General features: G+C 41.1%; 1 protein-coding gene across 1 annotated transcript in view; it reads right to left on the reverse strand.

Moving 5' to 3' along the window:
• Positions 1-1,933: 1,933 nt before the first annotated feature.
• Positions 1,934-20,172, reverse strand: part of LOC310918324 (ras-related protein Rab-4B) — a gene marked incomplete at its 3' end in the record, with an annotated part of 28,879 nt that continues 10,640 nt past the window's right edge. Inside the window, exons 4-7 of the mRNA XM_083877178.1 lie at positions 19,725-19,787; positions 14,515-14,669; positions 4,250-4,345; positions 1,934-2,049 (exon numbers count right to left, since the gene is read on the reverse strand). Of these exons, the coding sequence (XP_083733304.1) occupies positions 1,934-2,049; positions 4,250-4,345; positions 14,515-14,669; positions 19,725-19,787 (430 nt within the window). The remainder of the gene's footprint in view (positions 2,050-4,249; positions 4,346-14,514; positions 14,670-19,724; positions 19,788-20,172) is intronic.

The raw sequence follows: 20,172 nt of genomic DNA on the forward strand, positions 1-20,172 counted from the left end.
TGGGGGATTTTTTGGGATATTTTGGGGGGACTTTTTGAGATATTTTTAGGGGATTTTTTGGGATATTTTTAGGGGATTATTTGGGATATTTTTGGGTGGATTTTTTGGGATATTTTTGGAGGGATTTTTTTTTATATTTTGGGGGGATTTTTGAAGGATTTTTGGGCTATTTTTGGGGTATTTTTGGGGTATTTTTTGGGATATTTTGAGGGGATTTTTGGGGATATTTTTGGGGGATTTTTTTTTATATTTTGGGGAATTTTCTGGCATATTTTTGGGGATTTTTTGGGATATTTTTGGTCTATTTTTTGGGGATATTTTTGATCTACTTTTTGGGGATTTTTTGGGCTATTTTTGTGCTATTTTTGGTCCATTTTCAGGCTGTTCTCACCTGTATTTTTGGGATATTTTGGAGGATATTTTTGGGGGGATTTTTTGGTATATTTTGGTCTATTTTGGGGGGATTTTTTGGGTTATTTTTTGGGGTGTCTCACCTCTATTTTAAGGATATTTTTGGGGGTTTCTGACCGGAATTTTTCAGGGATTTTTCGGGATATTTTTGGTCTATTTTTGGGGGATTTTTTGGGCTATTTTTTTGGGATATTTCTGGGATATTTTGGGGGTTTCTCACCTGTATTTTGGGGATAATTTGGGGGAATTTTTGGGTGAATTTTTTTTGGATTTTCTTGGATTTTTGGGGGATTTTTTGGAATATTTTTGGGGAATTTTTGGGGATATTTTGGGGGAATTTTTTGGATATTTTGGGGGATTTTTTGGGATATTTTTTTGGGATATTTTTTGGGATTTTTGGGATATTTTTGGGGGATTTTTTGGGCTATTTTTGGGGGATTTTTGGGATATTTTTGGGGTGTCTCACCTGGATTTTGGGGATTTTTTTTGGATATTTTTGGGACATTTTGGGATATTTTTGGGCTATTTTTTGGGGGATTTTTTGGGATATTTTGGGGGATTTTTTGGGATATTTTGGGGGGTGTCTCACCTGTATTTTGGGGACATTTTTTGGATATTTTTGTGATATTTTTGGGATATTTTTGGACTATTTTGGGGGGATTTTTTTTAATATTTTGGGGAATTATCTGGAATATTTTTGGGGGATTTTTTTGATATTTTGGGACATTTTTGGGCTATTTTTGGGGGATTTTTTGGGCTATTTTTTGGGATATTTCTGGGATATTTTTGCGATATTTTGGGGGTGTTTTTGGTGACATTTTTGTGGCTTCTCACCTCTATTTTGGGGATATTTTTGGGGAATTTTTTTGATATTTTGGGGAGAATTTTTGCGGTTTTTTGGGGGATTTCATGGGCTATTTTTTTTGGGATTTTCTGGGATATTTTGGGGGGGATTTTTTGGGATATTTTTGGGGATTTTTGGGGGGATTTTTTTTAATATTTTAGGGGAATTTTGGGGGATTCTTGGGGATATTTTGGGGGAATTTTTTTTATATTTTTGGAGATTTTTTGGGATATTTTTGGGGGGATTTTTTGGGATATTTTGGGCTATTTTTTGCGATATTTCTGGGATATTTTTGTGACATTTTCAGGGGTCTCTCCCCTCTATTTTGAGGATATTTTGGGGGTCTCTGACCGGAATTTTTCAGGGATTTTTTGGAGAATTTTTGGTCTATTTTTAGGGGATTTTTAGGGATATTTTTGAGGGATTTTTTGTGACATTTTTGGGGTGTCTCACCTGTATTTTGGGAAGGATCTGACCAGGATTTTTGTGGGATTTTTTGGAATATTTTTGGGGGATTTTTGGGGATATTTTGGGGGAATTTTTTGGATATTTTGGGGATTTTTTGGGTAATTTTTGAGGGATTTTTTGGGGATTATTTGGGATATTTTGGGGGATATTTTGGGCAATTTTTGGGATATTCTGGGATATTTTCGGGGTGTCTCACCTGTATTTATCCCCTCAGCAGGCGCAGGGGGGCCGGGGCTGGGCCGGGCTCCCCCGGGGCTGCCGGAGCTGCCGCAGCGACGCGTCCCCGTATTGGATCCCCGAGCCCATCCGCTCCGGGTCCAGCTCCCCTGGGGGAAAATGGGAAATTCGGGTCCTAAAATAGCCCCAAATACAAACTGGAGAGCACAGGATTAGCCCCCAAAAAAATTCGGGAATTTTTGGGTCAAAAAATCCCCAAAAAATCCCCGAAAAAATGGGAATTTTGAGTCTCAAAATCACCTAAAATCACCCAAAATCGCCTGAAAAATGGGTTTGAGTCCAAAATCCTAAAATCCCAAAAATTCCCCCTAAAATTCCCCTAAAATTCCCCAAAAATTCCCCAAAAAATTCCCCAAAAAATTCCCCAAATTTCCCCCAAAAATTCCCCAAATTTCCCTCCAAAATTCCCTAAAATTCCCCCTAAAATTCACCCAAATTTCCCCAAAAAATTCCCCAAAAATTCCCCCTAAAATCCCCAAAATTCCCCCTAAAATTCCTCCTAAAATTCCTCCAAAATTCCCCAAATTTCCCCCTAAAATTCCACAAAAAATTCCCCAAAAATTCCACAAATCTCCCCCTAAAATCCCCCTAAAATTCCTCAAAAATTCCCCCTAAAATTCCCCCAAAATTCCCCAAAAATCCCCCAAAATTCCTCCTAAAATTCCACAAAATTCCCCCTAAAACTTCCCCAAAATTCCCCTAAAAATTCCCAAAAAATCTCCAAAAATTCCCCCTAAAATTCCCAAAAAAATTCCCCAAAATTCTCTCTAAAATTCCCCCAAAATTCCCCCAAAAATTCCCCCAAAATTCCCCCCAAAAATTCCCCTAAAATTCCCCAAAATTCCCCAAAAAATCTCCCAAAACATCCCCAAAATTCCTCCAAAAATTCCCCCAAAAATTCTCCAAAAAATTCCTGCTAAAATCCTCCAAAATTCCCCACAAATCCCCCAAAAATTCCCCACAAATCCCCCAAAAATTCCCCTAAAATCCTCCAAAATTCCCAAAATTCCCCTAAAATTCCCCAAAAATTTCCCAAAAATTCCCCAAAATTCCCCCAAAAATTCCCCTAAAAATTCCCCCTAAAATTCCCCAAAATTCCCTCTAGAATTCCTCTAAAAATTCCCCAAAAATCTCCCAAAATTCCCCCCAAAACTCCCCCTAAAATTCCCTCTAAAATTCCCCAAAAATTCCCCTAAACTTCCTCCTAAAATTCCCCAAAAATTCCCCCCAAAAAATCCCCCTAAAATTCCCCCTAAAATTCCCTCTAAAATTCCCCAAAAATCTCCAAAAATTCCCCAAAAAATCCCCAAGAATTTCCCCTAAAATTCCTCCTAAAATCCTCCAAAAATCCCTCTAAAATTCCCCCTAAAATTCCCCAAAATTCCCCCAAAATTCCCCAAAAATTCCCCCTAAAATTCCCCAAAATTCCCCCTAAAATTCCCCAAAATTCCCCCCAAAAATTCCCCCTAAAATTCCCCAAAAAATCCCTCAAAATTCCCCAAAATTTCCCCAAAATTCCCCAAAAATTCCCCTAAAATTCCCCAAAATTCTCCCAAAATTCCCTAAAAAATCCCCCAAAATTCCCCCTAAAATTCCCCCAAAAATTCCCCAAAATTCCCCCTAAAATTCCCCTAAAATTCCCCCTAAAATTCCCTCTAAAATTCCCCTAAAATTCCCATAAAATTCCCCAAAAATTCCACCAAAATTTCCCCTAAAATTCCCCCTAAAATTCCCCCCAAAAATACCCCATAAAATTCCCCAAAATTCCCCCTAAAAATCTCCAAAATTCCCTCTAAAATTCCCCAAAAACCCCCCAACATTCCAATTTCGGGGTGGATTTTTGGGTGGATTTTCAGGTAGATTTTTGTGATTTTTGGGTGGATTTTGGGGTGGATTTTTTTGGGTTTTGGGGGGTAAATTTTCAGGGTTTTTTGGGTGGATTTTTTTGGGGGTGGATTTTTTGGGGTAAATTTTCACGAATTTTGGAGGGTTTTTTGAGCGGATTTTTTTGGAATTTTCGGGTTGGATTTTGGTGATTTTTGGGGTGGATTTTGGTGATTTTCGGGGTGGATTTTTTTGGGTTTTGGGGTGGATTTTTGGAGTTGATTTTCAGGATTTTTGGGGTGGATTTTGGTGATTTCGGGGTGGATTTTTTGGGGGTTTTGGGGTGGATTTTTGGAGTTGATTTTCAGGATTTTTGGGGTGGATTTTTTTGGGGTTTTGGGGTGGATTTTTGGAGTTGATTTTCAGGATTTTTGGGGTGGATTTTGAACCCCGAATTCCCGTTACCGGATTCGATTTTGTTGAGGATGGTCCTGGCACATTTGAGAAACGCCTCCTCCACGTTCTCCCCGGTCAGGGCGCTCGTCTCCAGGAACATCAGCTCTGCATTCCCAAAATTCCAGCCAGAATTCCCAAATTTCCATCCAAAATTCCCACTCAAAATTCCCACCTGGAATTCCCCAAATTCCCACCCAGAATTCCCAATTTCCATCCAAAATTCCCACTCAAAATTCCCACTCGGAATTCTCCAATTCTCACCTAGAATTCCCAATTTCCATCCAAAATTCCCACTCAAAATTCCCACCCGGAATTCTCCAATTCCCACCCAGAATTCCCACTGGGATCCCCAAATTCCCACCTGGAATTCCCCAATTCCCACCCAAAATTCCCACTCAAAATTCCCAATTTCCATCCAAAACTTCCCACTGGGATCCCAAATTCCCACCTGGAATTCTGCAATTCCCACCCAAAATTCCAAATTCCCACCCAGAATTCCCACTGGGGTCCCCCAATTTCCCACCCAAAATTCCCAATTTCCCTCCGAAATTCCCATTGGGATCCCCCATTCCCTCCTGGAATTCCCCAATTCCCACCCAAAATTCCCACTGGGACCCCAAATTCTCACTGGGATCCCCAAATTCCCATCCAAAATTCCTAATTTCCCCCTAAAATTCCCACTGGGATCCCCCATTTCTCATTGAGATCCCACATTCCCACCTAAAATTCCTGATTTCCCTCCAAAATTCCCACTGGGATCCCCCAAATTCCCACCCAAAATTCCCACTGGGATCCCAATTCCCATCCAAAATTCCCACTCAAAATTCCCACCTGGGATTCCCCAATTCCCACCCAAAATTCCCCAATTTCCATCTGAAATTCCCACCGGGATCCCCCAAATTCCCACCCAGAATTCCCAATTTCCATCTGAAATTCCTCATTTCCATCCAAAAATTCCCACTGAGATTCCCAAATTCCCACAAAGAATTCCCAAATTCCCACCCGGAATTCCCAATTTTCATCCAAAATTCCCACTGGGATCCCCCAATTCCCACCCAAATTTCCCCAATTCCCTCCCAGAATTCCCACCTGGAATTCCCCAATTCCCACCCAAAATTCCCACTCAAAATTCCCACTGGGATCCCAAATTCCCACCCAAAATTCCCCAGTTTCCACCCAGAATTCCCACTGGGATCCCCCATTCCCACCTGGAATTCCCCAAATCCCACCCAAAATTCCCAATTTCCCTCCAAAATTCCCATTGGGATCCCCCATTCCCTCCTGGAATTCCCCAATTCCCACCCAAAATTCCCACCCAGAATTCCCCAATTCCCATCCAAAATTCCCACTGGGATCCCCAAATTCTCACTGGGATTCCCAATTCCCACCTGGAATTCCCAATTCTCACCCAAAATTCCCACCTGGATCCCCAGTTCCCATCCAAAATTCCCAATTCCCACTGGGGTCCCCAAATTCCCACCCAAAATTCCCACTGAGATCCCAAATTCCCACCTGGAATTCCCCAAATTCCCACCCAAAATTCACAATTTCCATCCAAAATTCCCACCCAAAATTCCCACTGGAATTCCCAATTCCCACCCAAAATTCCTGATTTCCATTTGAAATTCCAACTGAGATCCCCAAATTCTCACTGGGACCCCAAATTCCCACCTGGAATTCCCTAATTCCCACCCAAAATTCCAAATTCCCATCCAAATTCCCACTGGGATCCCCAATTCCCTCCCAAAATTCCTCATTTCCACCTAAAATTCCTAATTTCCATCTGGAATTCCCATTGGGACCCCCAAATTCCCACCCAAAATTCTCCAATTCCCACCCAAAATTCTCAATTTCCATCCGAAATTCCCACTGGGATCCCCAAATTCCCACCCAGAATTCCCAATTTCCCTCCGAAATTCCCATTGGGATCCCCCAGTTCCCACCTGGAATTCCCCAATTCCCACCCAAAATTCCCAATTCCCACCCAAAATTCCCACTCAAAATTCCCACCCGGAATTCTCCAAGTCCCACCCAGAATTCCCACTGGGATCCCCAAATTCCCACCTGGAATTCCCAATTCCCACCCAAAATTCCCACTCAAAATTCCCAATTTCCATCCAAAACTTCCCACTGGGATCCCAAATTCCCACCTGGAATTCTGCAATTCCCACCCAAAATTCCAAATTCCCACCCAGAATTCCCACTGGGGTCCCCCAAATTCCCACCCAAAATTCCCAATTTCCCCTCCAAAATTCCCATTGGGATCCCCCATTCCCTCCTGGAATCCCCCAATTCCCACCCAGAATTCCCACCCAAAATTCCCAATTCCCATCCAAAATTCCCACTGGGATCCCAAATCCTCACCCAAAATTCCCAATTTCCATTCAAAATTCCCACCCAAAATTCCCACCTGGAATTCTTCAATTCCCACTGAGATCCCCAAATTCCCACCAGGAATTCCCACCCAAAATTCCCAATTCCCACCCAGAATTCCCACTGGGGTCCCAAATTCCCACTGGGAATTTCCCAATTCCCACCCAGAATTTCCAATTCCCACCCAAAATTCCCACTGGGATCCCCCAATTCCCACCCAGAATTCCCCAATTCCCACTGAGATCCCAAAATTCCCACCCAGAATTCCCAATTTCCATTCAAAATTCCCCAGCCAAATTTCCCACCTGGAATTCCTCAATTCCCACTGAGATCCCCAAATTCCCACCGGATCCCCAATTCTCACTGGGATCCCGAAATTCCCACTTGGAATTCCCAATTCCCACTGGGGTCTCCAAATCCCATCCAGAATTCCCAATTCCCACCCAAAATTCCCACTGGGATCCCAAATTCTCACTGGGATCCCAATTCCCACCTGGAATTCCCCAATTCCCACCCAAAATTCCCCAATTCCCACCCGGAATTCCCAATTTCCCTCCGAAATTCCCACTGGGACCCTCAAATTCCCACTGGGAATTTCCCAATTCCCACCCAAAATTTCCAATTTCCATCCAAAATTCCCACTGAGATCCCCAAATTCCCACTGGGATCCCCCAATTCCCACCCAGAATTCCCCAATTCCCACTGAGATCCCAAAATTCCCACCCAGAATTCCCAATTTCCATTCAAAATTCCCAGCCAAATTTCCCACCTGGAATTCCTCAATTCCCACTGAGATCCCCAAATTCCCACCTGGAATTCCCACCCAAAATTCCCAATTCCCACTGGGGTCTCCAAATCCCATCCAGAATTCCCAATTCCCACCCAAAATTCCCACTGGGATCCCAAATTCCCACTGAGATCCCCAAATTCTCACTGGGATCCCCAATTCCCACCTGGAATTCCCCAATTCCCACCCAAAATTCCCCAATTCCCACCCGGAATTCCCAATTTCCCTCCGAAATTCCCACTGGGACCCTCAAATTCCCACTGGGAATTTCCCAATTCCCACCCAAAATTTCCAATTTCCATCCAAAATTCCCACTGAGATCCCCAAATTCCCACTGGGATCCCCCAAATTCCCACCCAAAATCCCCAAATTCCCACCTGGAATTCCCAATTTCCTCCGAAATTCCCATTGGGATCCCCCATTCCCACCTGGAATTCCCCAATTCCCACCCAAAATTCCCAATTCCCAGAAAAAATTCCCACTCAAAATTCCCACCCAAAATTCCCCAATTCCAACCCAAAATTCCCACTGGGATCCCAAATTCCCACCCAGAATTCCCAATTCTCACCTGGAATTCCCATTGGGATCTCTCCAAATTCCCACCCAGAATTCCCAATTTCCATTCAAAATTCCCACCTAAAATTCCCGCCTGGAATTCCCCAAATCCCACTGGGACCCCCCAGATTCCCACTGGGAATCCCCATTTCCCATCTGGAATTCCCAATTCCCATCCAAAATTCCCACTGGGATCCCCAATTCCCACCGGGAATTCCCACCCAAAATTCCCACCCAGAATTCTCCAATTTCCATCCAAAAATTCCCACTGGGACCCCCAGATTCCCACCAGGATCCCCAAATCCCACCCAAAATTCCCCAATTCCCATCCAGAATTCCCGTCCAGAATTCCCACCCAGAATTCTCCAGTTTCCATCCGAAATTCCCACTGGGACCCCCAAATTCTCCCTGGGATCCCCAGTTCCCTCCCAGAATTCCTGATTTCCATCTGAAATTCCCACTGGGATCCCCAAATTCCCAGCTGGAATTCCCCATTTCCCATCTGGAATGCCCAATTCCCAACCAGAAATCCTGATTTCCACCCAAAATTCCCACCTGGAATTCCTCAATTCCCACTGGGATCCCCAAATTCCCACTGGGAATTCCCACCCAGAATTTCCAATTTCCATCCAAAAATTCCCACTGGGATCCTCCAATTCCCACCTGGAATTTCCCAATTCCCACTGGGATCCCCCAATTCCCACTGGAATTTCCCAATTCCCACTGGGATCCCAAATTCCCACCCGAAATTCCCAATTCCCTCCCGAAATTCCCACCCAAAAATCCCCCTGGGAATTTCTCCCCAATCTCATCATTCCCCCTGTTTTTTCCCTGTTTTTTTCCCCCATTTTTTTCCCTCTTTAATCCCATTTTCCCCCATTTTCTCACTTTTTTTTTTACCATTTTTTCCATTTTCCCACATTTTTTTCACATTTTTCCCCTTTTTTAATCCATTTTTCCCCATTTTATCCCCATTTTTTCATTTCTCCCCCATTATTTTCCCAATTTTCTTCCCAGTTTTTTCCCATTTTTTTCCATTTTTTCCCCTGGTTATTCTCATTTTTCCCCACTTTTTATCCTTTTTTTTCCCCCCATTTTTCCCCATTTTTTTCCCAATTTTTCTCCCCCATTATTTTCATTTTTTACCCCATTTTTCCCCCATTTTTCCCCTGGTCATTCTCATTTTTACCCCTTTTTTTTCCTGTGTTTTTTTTCCCATTTTTTCCCCATTTTCCCAATTTTTCTCCCCCATTTTTTTCTATTTTTCCCTTGTTTTTAACCCGTTTTTTCCCCCATTTTTCTCCATTTTTTTCCCCTGTTTTTTTCCCATTTTTCCCTGTTTTTTTCCCCATTTTTCTCCATTTCCCCCCATTTTTCCCTCCAATTTTTACATTTATTTCCCATTTTTCTCCCTCATTTTTTCCCCTGGTTATTTTCATTTTTTATCGTTTTTTCCCCATTTTTTCCCCCATTTTTCCCCTGGTCATTCTCATTTTTACCCCTTTTCTCCCTGTGTTTTTTCCCCCATTTTTTCTCCATTTTTTTCCATTTCTTCCCCCCATTTTTTCCCATTTCCCCCCATTTTTCCCCATTTCCCCCCTTTTTTTTCCCCTGTTTTTTCCCCATTTTTCCCCATTTCCCCCCATTTTTCCCTCCAATTTTTACATTTATTTCCCATTTTTCTCCCTCATTTTTTCCCCTGGTTATTTTCATTTTTTATCGTTTTTCCCCAGTTTTTTACACATTTTTCCCCATTTTTTTCCCATTTTTCTCCCCATTTTTCTCCCCCATTTTTTTCTATTTTTCCCTTGTTTTTAACCCATTTTTTCCCCCATTTTTCCCCATTTTTTCCCATTTTTTCTCCCCCATTATTTTCATTTTTTACCCTTTTTTTCCCATTTTTCCCCCCATTTTTCCCCATTTCCCCCCTTTTTTTCCCCCTGTTTTTTACCCATTTTTTCCCTGTTTTTTTCCCATTTTTCCCCATTTTTTTCCCCATTTTTCCCCATTTCCCCCCATTTTTCCCTCCAATTTTTACATTTATTTCCCATTTTTCTCCCTCATTTTTTCCCCTGGTTATTTTTTATTTTTTATCGTTTTTTCCCCAGTTTTTTCCCCATTTTTCCCCCATTTTTCCCCTGGTCATTCTCATTTTTACCCCTTTTTTCCCCTGTATTTTTTTACCCATTTTTCCCCATTTTTTCCATTTCTTCCCCCATTTTTCCCCATTTTTTCCCATTTTTCTCCCCCATTTTTTTCTATTTTTCCCTTGTTTTTAACCCGTTTTTCCCCCATTTTTCCCCATTTTTTTCCCAATTTTTCTCCCCCATTATTTTCATTTTTCCCCATTTTTTCCTCATTTTTTCCCCCATTTTTTTCCATTTTTTCCCTGTTTTTTACCCATTTTTTCCCCAATTTTTTCCCCCATTTTTCCCCTGGTTATTCTCATTTTTCTCCATTTTCCCCCCATTTTTCTCTCCATTTTTCCCTCCAATTTTCGCATTTTTTCCCCATTTTTCCACATTTTTTCCCCATTTTTCCCCCATTTTTCCCCTGGTCATTCTCATTTTTACCCCTTTTTTCCCTGTATTTTTTTACCCATTTTTCCCCATTTTTTCCATTTCTTCCCCCCATTTTTTCCCATTTCCCCCTTTTTTTCCCCTGTTTTTTTCCCATTTTTCCCTGTTTTTTTTCCCATTTTTCCCCATTTCCCCCCAATTTTCACATTTTTTTTCCATTTTTCTCCCTCATTTTTTTCCCATTTTTTTCCCATTTTTCCCCTGGTCATTCTCATTTTTACCCCTTTTTTCCCTGTGTTTTTTACCCATTTTCCCCCCATTTTTTTTCCATTTTTCTCCCCATTTTTCTCCCCCATTTTTTTCTATTTTTCCCTTGTTTTTAACCCGTTTTTCCCCCATTTTCCCCCATTTTCCCCCATTTTTCTCCCCCATTATTTTCATTTTTTCCCCATTTTTTCCCCCCATTTTTCCCCTGGTCATTCTCATTTTTACCCCTTTTCTCCCTGTGTTTTTTATCCATTTTTTCTCCATTTTTTTCTCCATTTTTCCCTCCAATTTCCCCATTTTTCCCCCCATTTTTCCCCCCATTTTTCCCCTGGTCATTCTCATTTTTACCCCTTTTTTCCCTGTATTTTTTTACCCATTTTTTCCCATTTTTTTCCATTTCTTTCCCCCATTTTTCCCCATTTTCCCCCTTTTTTTTCCCCTGGTTTTTTCCCATTTTTTCCCTGTTTTTTCCCATTTTTCCCCGTTTTTTTCTCCATTTCCCCCCATTTTCCCCTCCAATTTTCACATTTATTTCCCATTTTTCTCCCCATTTTTTCCTCCAATTTTTCTCCCCCATTTTTACTCCTTTTTTCCTTGTTTTTTTCCCAATTTTTCCCGTGTTTTTCCCCATTTTTCACCCATTTTTTCCCCATTTTTCTCTCCCATTTTTTTCCTTTTTCCCCCCATTTTTATTCTTTTTCCCCTGTTTTTTTCCCATGTTTCCCTCCAATTTTCTTATTTTGTCCCCCACTTTTTTCCCAATTTTTCTCCCCCATTATTTTCATTTTTTACCCAATTTTCTCCCAATTTTCCCCCATTTTTCCCCATTTTTTCCCAATTTTTCTCCCCCATTATTTTCCATTTCTCCCCCATTTTTTCCATTTTTTCACCTGGTCATTCTCATTTTTACCCCATTTTTTTCCCGTGTTTTTTACTCATTTTTTCCCTGTTTTTTATCCATTTCTCCCCCATTTTCCCCCCATTTTTCCCATTTTTTCCCATTTTTACCCCTTTTCTCCCTGTTTTTTTCCCAATTTTTCCCCCTTCTTTTCCCCATTTTTTCCATTTTTCCCCAGTTTTCCCATTTTTAACCCATTTTTCCCCAATTTCCCCTCCAATTTTCCCATTTTTTTCCAATTTTTCTCCCCCGTTTTTTTCCCAATTTTCCCATTTTTCCCCCCACTTTTTTCCCAAATTTTCTTCCCTTTTTTTTTTTTCCATTTTTCCCCATTTTTACTCCTTTTTTCCCTGTTTTTTACCCATTTTTTCCCGTTTTTTTTTCCCCATTTTCTTCCCCATTTCCCCCAATTTTTACCCATTTTTTCCCCCCATTTTCCCCCCCATTTTTCCCCTGGTCATTCTCATTTTTACCCCTTTTTTCCTGTGTTTTTTTACCCATTTTTTCCCAATTTTTTTCCATTTCTTCCCCCCATTTTTTCCCTTTTTTTTTCCCATTTCTCCCCTTTTTTCCCCTGTTTTTTACCCATTTTTCTCCCCCATTTTTTTCTATTTTTCCCTTGTTTTTAACCCATTTTCCCCATTTTTTTTCCCAATTTTTCTCCCTCATTATTTTCATTTTTTCCCCATTCTTTCCCCCCTTTTTTTTCCCTATTTTTCTCCCATTTTTCCCCTGGTTATTCTCATTTTTCCCCATTTTCCCCCATTTTTCCCTCCAATTTTCACATTTTTTTCCCATTTTTCTCCCCCATTTTTACCCATTTTTTCTCCCATTTTTTTTCCATTTTCTCCCCATTTTTACCCTTTTTTCCCCCCTGTTTTTTACCCTTTTTTTTCCCCATTTTTTTCCCAATTTCTCATTTTTCTCCCCCATTTTTATTCCATTTTTTCGCCTGGTTATTTTAATTTTTTACTATTTTTTTCCCAGTTTTTTCCCTCATTTCCCCCCATTTTTTCCCCATTTTTCTCCCCCATTTTTTTCTATTTTTCCCTTGTTTTTAACCTGTTTTTCCCCCCATTTTCCCCCATTTCTCCCCCATTTTTTTCCCATTTTTCTCCTCCATTTTTACCCTTTCCTCCCCTGTTTTTACCCATTTTTTCCCCTGTTTTTTCCCCATTTTTTCCCCTGGTTATTTTCATTTTTTCCCATTTTTTCCCCCTGTTTTTTACCCATTTTTTCACCATTTTTTCCCCTGGTTATTTTAATTTTTTACCCTTTTTTTTTCCCCAGTTTTTAACCCATTTTTTCCCCGTTTTTTTCCCAATTTCTCATTTTTCTCCCCCATTTTTTTTCCCATTTTTTCCCATTTTTTTCCCCTGGTTATTTTCATTTTTTCCCCAGTTTTTTCCCTCATTTCCCCCCATTTTTTCCCCATTTTTCTCCCCCATTTTTTTCCCATTTTTCTCCCCCATTTTTTTTTCCATTTTCTCCCCAATTTCCACTTCAATTTTCCCATTTTTCTCCCTCATTTTTTCCATTTTCTCCCCCTTTCTACCCTTTTTCCCCCTGTTTTTTTTCCATTTTTCTCCCCCATAATTTTCATTTTTTACCCATTTTTCCCCAATTTTTACCCATTTTTCCCCGGGTTTTTTTCTCATTTTTTTCCCATTTTCCACTCTTTTTTTTCCCCGTTTTTTACTCATTTTTTCCCTTCCCCCCCCCCATTTTTCCCCATTTCCCCTCCAATTTCGCCGTTTTTAACCCTTTTTTTCCCCATTTTTTCCCATTTTTACCCCAATTTCCCCCATTTTCCCATTTTCTCATCTTTTCCCATTTCCCCTGTTTTTTTCCATTTTTTCCCCCAATTTCCCATTTTCCCATTTTTCTCCCCCATTTTTACTCCTTTTTTCCATTTTTTCCTCATTTTTCCCCCTTTTTTCACATTTTTCCCCAATTTCCCCTTTTTTTCCCCATTTTTCTCCCCCATCTTTCTCCCCCATTTTTCACTCTTTTTCCTCATTTTTTCCCATCTTTCTCCCCTTTTTTTTTTCTCCGTATTTTTTCCTCATTTTTTTCCATTTTTCCCCATTTCCCCCCATTTTTCCCCTGGTTATTCTCATTTTTCCCCCTTTTTTTCCCCCTGTTTTTTACCCATTTTTCTCCCATTTTTTTTCCATTTTTCCTCATTTCTCCCCATTTTTCCCAATTTTCCCATTTTTTTCCTGTTTTTCTCCCCCATTTTTTCCTGTTTTTCTTCCCCATTTTTTCCCATTTCCCCCCATTTTTTTCCTATTTTTTCTCCGTTTTTTCCCATTTTTTCCCCATTTTTTTCCTCCATTTTTCCCATTCCTCCCTCGTTTTTACCCATTTTTTCCCATTTTTCCCCCTGTTTTTTACCCATTTTTTCACCATTTTTCCCCCTGGTTATTTTCATCTTTTCCCCTGTTTTTTCCCCAGTTTTTAACCCATTTTTTCCCCGTTTTTTTTCCCAATTTCTCATTTTTCTCCCCCATTTTTCCCCATTTTTTCCCCTGGTTATTTTCATTTTTTCCCCAGTTTTTTCCCTCATTTCCCCCCATTTTTTCCCCATTTTTCTCCCTGTTTTTTCCCATTTTCCCCCCATTTTTTCCATTTTTTCCCCATTTTTATCCTTTTTTCTCCTGTTTTTCCCCTTTTTTTCCCTGTTTTTTCCCATTTTCCCCCATATCCTCATTTTTTCCATTTTTTCCCATTTTTCTCCCCCATTTCTTTCCATTTTTTCCCTGTTTTTAACCCATTTTTTCCCCATTTTTTCCCATTTTTCCCCCATTTTCCCCCATTTTCCCCCATTTTTCCCCAAATTCCCCATTTTTTCCCCCAATTCCCCATTTCTCACCGTTTTCCTGCGCGAATCTCGAGGCCTCCAGGAAGGTGACCTCCCTCTCCCCCTCCAGGTCCTTCTTGTTCCCGCACAGGATGATGACGATGTTGGGGCTGGCCAAGGTCCGCGCGTCCGTCAGCCACTGCGCCAGCGCGTTGTACGTCTCGCGGCTGACATTCCCACAATTCCGGGGTCGAAATCCATGGGAAAAAAACAGGAATGGGGAAAAAACAAAAAAAAAAGGGAAAAAAAAGGTGAAAAAATGACCGAAATAGACCCAGAAATGTCGGAAATTCGCGCAGTGACGTCATCGATTGAAACAATGATGTCATAATGGAGGAATTATTTCTAATGGATGGAATTCCCAAAATTTCCAGGGTCAAAATCCATGGGAAAGCACCAGGAATGGGGAAAAAACAAAAAAAAAAAGGGAGAAAAAAGGTGAAAAAATGACCGAAATAGACCCAGAAATGTCGGAAATTCGCGCGGTGACGTCATCGATTCCCATGATTTTGTCATAATGGAGGAATTCATTCTAATGGATGGAATTCCCAAAATTTTAGGTTTGGGATCCATGGAAAAGCACCAGGAATGGGGAAAAAACAAAAAAAAAAGGGAAAAAAAAGGTGAAAAAATGACGGAAATAGACCCAGAAATGTCGGAAATTCGCACAACGATGTCATCGATTCACACAACATCATCATAATCAATGAATTAATTCTCCTGGCTGGAATTCCCAAAATTTCCCGGGGTCAAAATCCATGGAAAAGCACCAGGAATGGGGAAAAAACAAAAAAAAAAAGGGAAAAAAAAGGTGAAAAAATGACCAAAATAGACCCAGAAATGTCGGAAATTCGCGCGGTGACGTCGTAAATTCACATGATTTTGTCATAATGGAGGGATTAATTCTAATGGATGGAATTGCCAGAAATTTTAGGATTGGGATCCATGGAAAAGCACCAGGAATGGGGAAAAAAACAAAAAAAAAAAGGAGAAAAAAAGGTGAAAAAATGACGGAAATAGACCCAGAAATGTCGGAAATTCACGCAACGACGTCATAGATTCGCACAATGATGTCATAATGGAGGAATTCATTCTTCTGGATGGAATTCACAAATTTCCGGGGTCAAAATCCATGGAAAAGCACCAGGAATGGGGAAAAAACAAAAAAAAAGGGAGAAAAAAAGTGAAAAAATGACCAAAATAGACCCGGAAATGTCGGAAATTCGCGCGGTGACGTCAGATTCACACAATGATGTCATAATGGAGGAATTCATTCTAATGGATGGAATTGCCAAAATTTTGGGGGCCAAATCCATGGGAAAGCACCAGGAATGGGGAAAAAACAAAAAAAAAAAACGGAGAAAAAAGGTGAAAAAATGACAAAAATAGACCCAGAAATGTCGGAAATTCGCGCGGTGACGTCGTAAATTCACACAACGTCGTCCTAATCAATGAATTAATTCTCCTGGCTGAAATTCCCAAAATTTTGGGGTCCAAATCCATGGAAAAAAAACAGGATTGGGAAAAAAACAAAAAAAAAAGGGAAAAAAAAGGTGAAAAAATGACCAAAATTGACCCAGAAATGTCGGAAATTCGCGCGGTGACGTCGTAAATTCGCATGATTTTGTCATAATGGAGGAATTAATTCGCCTGGATGGAATTCCCAAAATTTTAGGATTGGGATCCATGGAAAAAAAACAGGAATGGGGAAAAAAACAAAAAAAAAAGGGAAAAAAAAGGTGAAAAAATGACGGAAATAGACCCAGAAATGTCGGAAATTCGCGCGGTGACGTCATCGATTCACACAATGATGTCATGATGGAGGGATTAATTCTCCTGGATGGAATTCACAAAATTTCGGGGTCCAAATCCATGGAAAAAAAACAGGAATGGGGAAAAAACAAAAAAAAAAGGGAAAAAAAAGGTGAAAAAATGACGGAAATAGACCCAGAAATGTCGGAAATTCGCGCCGTGACATCGTAAATTCCCATGATTTTGTCATAATGGAGGGATTAAGTCTAATGGATGGAATTCCCAGAATTCCAGCACCCAAATCCATGGGAAAGCACCAGGAATGGGGAAAAAACAAAAAAAAAAGGGAGAAAAAAGGTGAAAAAATGACGGAAATAGACCCAGAAATGTCGGAAATTCGCGCGGTGACGTCATCGATTCACACAACATCATCATAATCAATGAATTAATTCTCCTCGCTGCAATTCCCAAAATTCCGGCGTCAAAATCCATGGGAAAAAACCAGGAATGGGGAAAAAACAAAAAAAAAAGGGAAAAAAAAGGTGAAAAAATGAGCGAAATAGACACAGAAATGTCGGAAATTCGCGCGGTGACGTCATCGATTGACACAATGTCGTCATAATGGAGGAATTAATTCTAATGGATGGAATTCCCAGATTTCTGGGGTTCAAATCCATGGAAAAGCACCAGGAATGGGGAAAAAACAAAAAAAAAAGGGAAAAAAAAGGTGAAAAAATGACGGAAATAGACCCAGAAATGTCGGAAATTCACGCGGTGACGTCATCGATTCACACAATGATGTCATGATGGAGGAATTAATTCTAATGGATGGAATTCACAAAATTTTAGGATTGGGATCCATGGAAAAAAAACAGGAATTGGGGAAAAAACAAAAAAAAAAGGGAGAAAAAAGGTGAAAAAATGACGGAAATAGACCCAGAAATGTCGGAAATTCGCGCGGTGACGTCGTAAATTCACACAACATCATCATAATCAATGAATTAATTCTCCTGGATGGAATTCACAAAATTTCGGGGTCCAAATCCATGGAAAAAACCCAGGAATGGGGAAAAAAAACAAAAAAAAAAGGGAAAAAAAGGTGAAAAAATGACGGAAATAGACCCAGAAATGTCGGAAATTCGCGCGGTGACGTCACAGATTCACACAACATCATCATAATCAATGAATTAATTCTCCTGGATGGAATTCACAAAATTCCGGGGTCAAAATCCATGGAAAAGCACCAGGAATGGGGAAAAAACAAAAAAAAAAGGGAGAAAAAAGGTGAAAAAATGACCAAAACAGACCCAGAAATGTCGGAAATTCGCGCGATGACGTCGTAAATTGACACATTGATGTAATAATGGAGAAATTAATTCTCCTGACTGGAATTCCTCGAAATTTTGACGTCAAGATCCATGGAAAAGCACCAGGAATGGGGAAAAAACAAAAAAAAAAGGGAGAAAAAAGGTGAAAAAATGACCGAAATAGACCCAGAAATGTCGGAAATTCGCGCGGTGACGTCGTAAATTCACATAATTTTCACACGGTGACGTCACACTCAGCCAGGAAATTCCCAGGAATTTCAGGATCAGGAAAAGCCCCAAAAAAAAGGAAAAAAAAAAGAGGGGAAAAACCCCAAAATAATGAAAAAAAAATGTTGTAAATTCACACGGTGACGTCATCAATTCACGGGGTGACATCACAGCTCAGCCAATGAGGGTTGTTGGTGTCCTGGTGGGAATTCTGGGAATTTTGGGATCGGGATCCATGGAAAACAACAAAAAATGGGGGAAAAAAATAAAAAAAAAAGGGGAAAAAAAGGGGAAAAAAAAGAAAAAAAGTCATCAATTCACACGGTGACGTCATCAATTCACACAGTGACGTCACAGTCGGTCACTGGGCCAGAGCACTGGAGCTCTCCTGGCTGGAATTCTGGGAAATTTGGGATTGGGATCAATGGAAAATCCAGAAATGGGAAAAAAAGAGGAAAAAAATTGAAAAAAAGGCGAGGAAAAGTCCCAAATTCACCCAGTGACGTCATAAATCCACACGGTGACGTCACACTCGGCCCCCGGAGGATTCCCAGCGGGAATTGGGGATTGGGATCCACAGAAACACAAAAAACGGGGGGAAAAAAAACCAAAAAAAAAACCACCAAAAAAAAAAAAAAAGCCCCAAAAGGCAATAAAATCCTCGCGGTGACGTCATCAATCGATGCAGTGACATCACAAACCCACCTGGTGACGTCACACACCTGCCTGATGACATCACAGGCACAATGATGATGACACAGACCCAATGATGACGTCACAAACCCAGCTGGTGACATCACACACTTGTCCAACGATGTGACAGACCCAAATTATGACACCACAGTCTCAACTGATGACATCATAGACCCAACTATGATGTCACACACAGTTGGTGATGTCACAGAGACACCCAGTGATGTCACACAGCCATCAGTGATGTCACTGGCACACCTGGTGAGGTCACAAACCCAGCTGATGACGTCACACACCTGCCTGATGATGTCACAGGCACAATGATAATGTCACAAACTCAACTGGTGACATCCCAAACCTGCCCAATGATGTCACAGGCACAATGATGATGTCACAAACCAAATTGGTGATGTCACACAACTGCCCAATGATGTCACAGATCCAACTATGATGTCACAGACTCGGCTGGTGATGCCAACACCTGGCTGATGATGTCATAGACCCAATGATGATGTCACAGACACAATTAGTGATGTCATAGAGACATCGGTGATGTTATAGACCCACCTGGCGATGTCACAAACTCAGCTGATGACATCACACACCCGCCTGATGATGTCATAGGCACAATGATGATGTCACAAACCCAGCTGGTGACATCACACACCTGCCTGATGATGTCACACACCCGCCCGACGATGTCACAGACCAAATGATGATGTCACAGAACACTGAAGATGTCACAAACCAGATGGTGACGTCACACACCGGCCTAATGACATCAAGCCCCAACGATGATGTCACAGACCCAACAATGATGTCACAAACCCAACTGATGACATCACGAACTCAGGTGATGACATCACACACTTGCCTGATGATGTCACAGGCACAATGATGATGTCACAGTGTCGGTGACATCACACACCAATTGATGATGTCACAGAGACAGCCAGTGATGTCACGCAGCCATCGATGACATCATAGGCTCAACTTGCCATGTCACACCTCCACTGATGACATCACAGACCCACCCGGTGACATCACACACCCCTCTGATGATGTCACAGACAGGGCTGGTGATGTCACTGAGGCACCCAGTGATGTCACGCAGCCACTGATGACATCACAGACCCACCTGGTGACGTCACAGCTCTGTTTAATGACATCACAGCCCCGCCTCTTCCCGTCCCCCGCCCAGCCAATGGGGTGGCGCCATTGCTTGTGACGTCACGGACGCACCTGGTGATGTCATAGACGAGCAGCGCCCCCGCGGCCCCTCGGTAGTAACTGCGCGTCACCGACCTGGACACGGAAACCGGGAAAACAAACCAATGGAATAATGGAATTCCCAAAGGCCAAGGCAGGAAATGCGGGTTTTAATCGGGGATCAATAACGGGGATTGACAATTGGCTGTTAATTGGGGAAGGGGGGCGAGAGTCAGGGGAAACGGCGGGAAAAATGGGGGAAAAATGGGAGAAATAATGAAAAAAAATATGGGAAAATGATGAGGAAAATGTAGGAAAAAATAGGAAAAAATAAGGAAGAAACAGGGGAAAAATGGGAGAAATAATGGAAAAAATATGGGAAAATGTTGAGGGAAAAAAGAGGAAAAAATAAGAAAAAAAATAAGGAAAAAATCAGGGAAAAATATGGAAAAAGAGGAAAAAATGAGGAAAGGAGGAGGAG

Source organism: Zosterops lateralis (assembly GCF_965231275.1).
Source record: "Zosterops lateralis genome assembly, chromosome: 23".
Classification (NCBI taxonomy): domain Eukaryota; kingdom Metazoa; phylum Chordata; class Aves; order Passeriformes; family Zosteropidae; genus Zosterops; species Zosterops lateralis.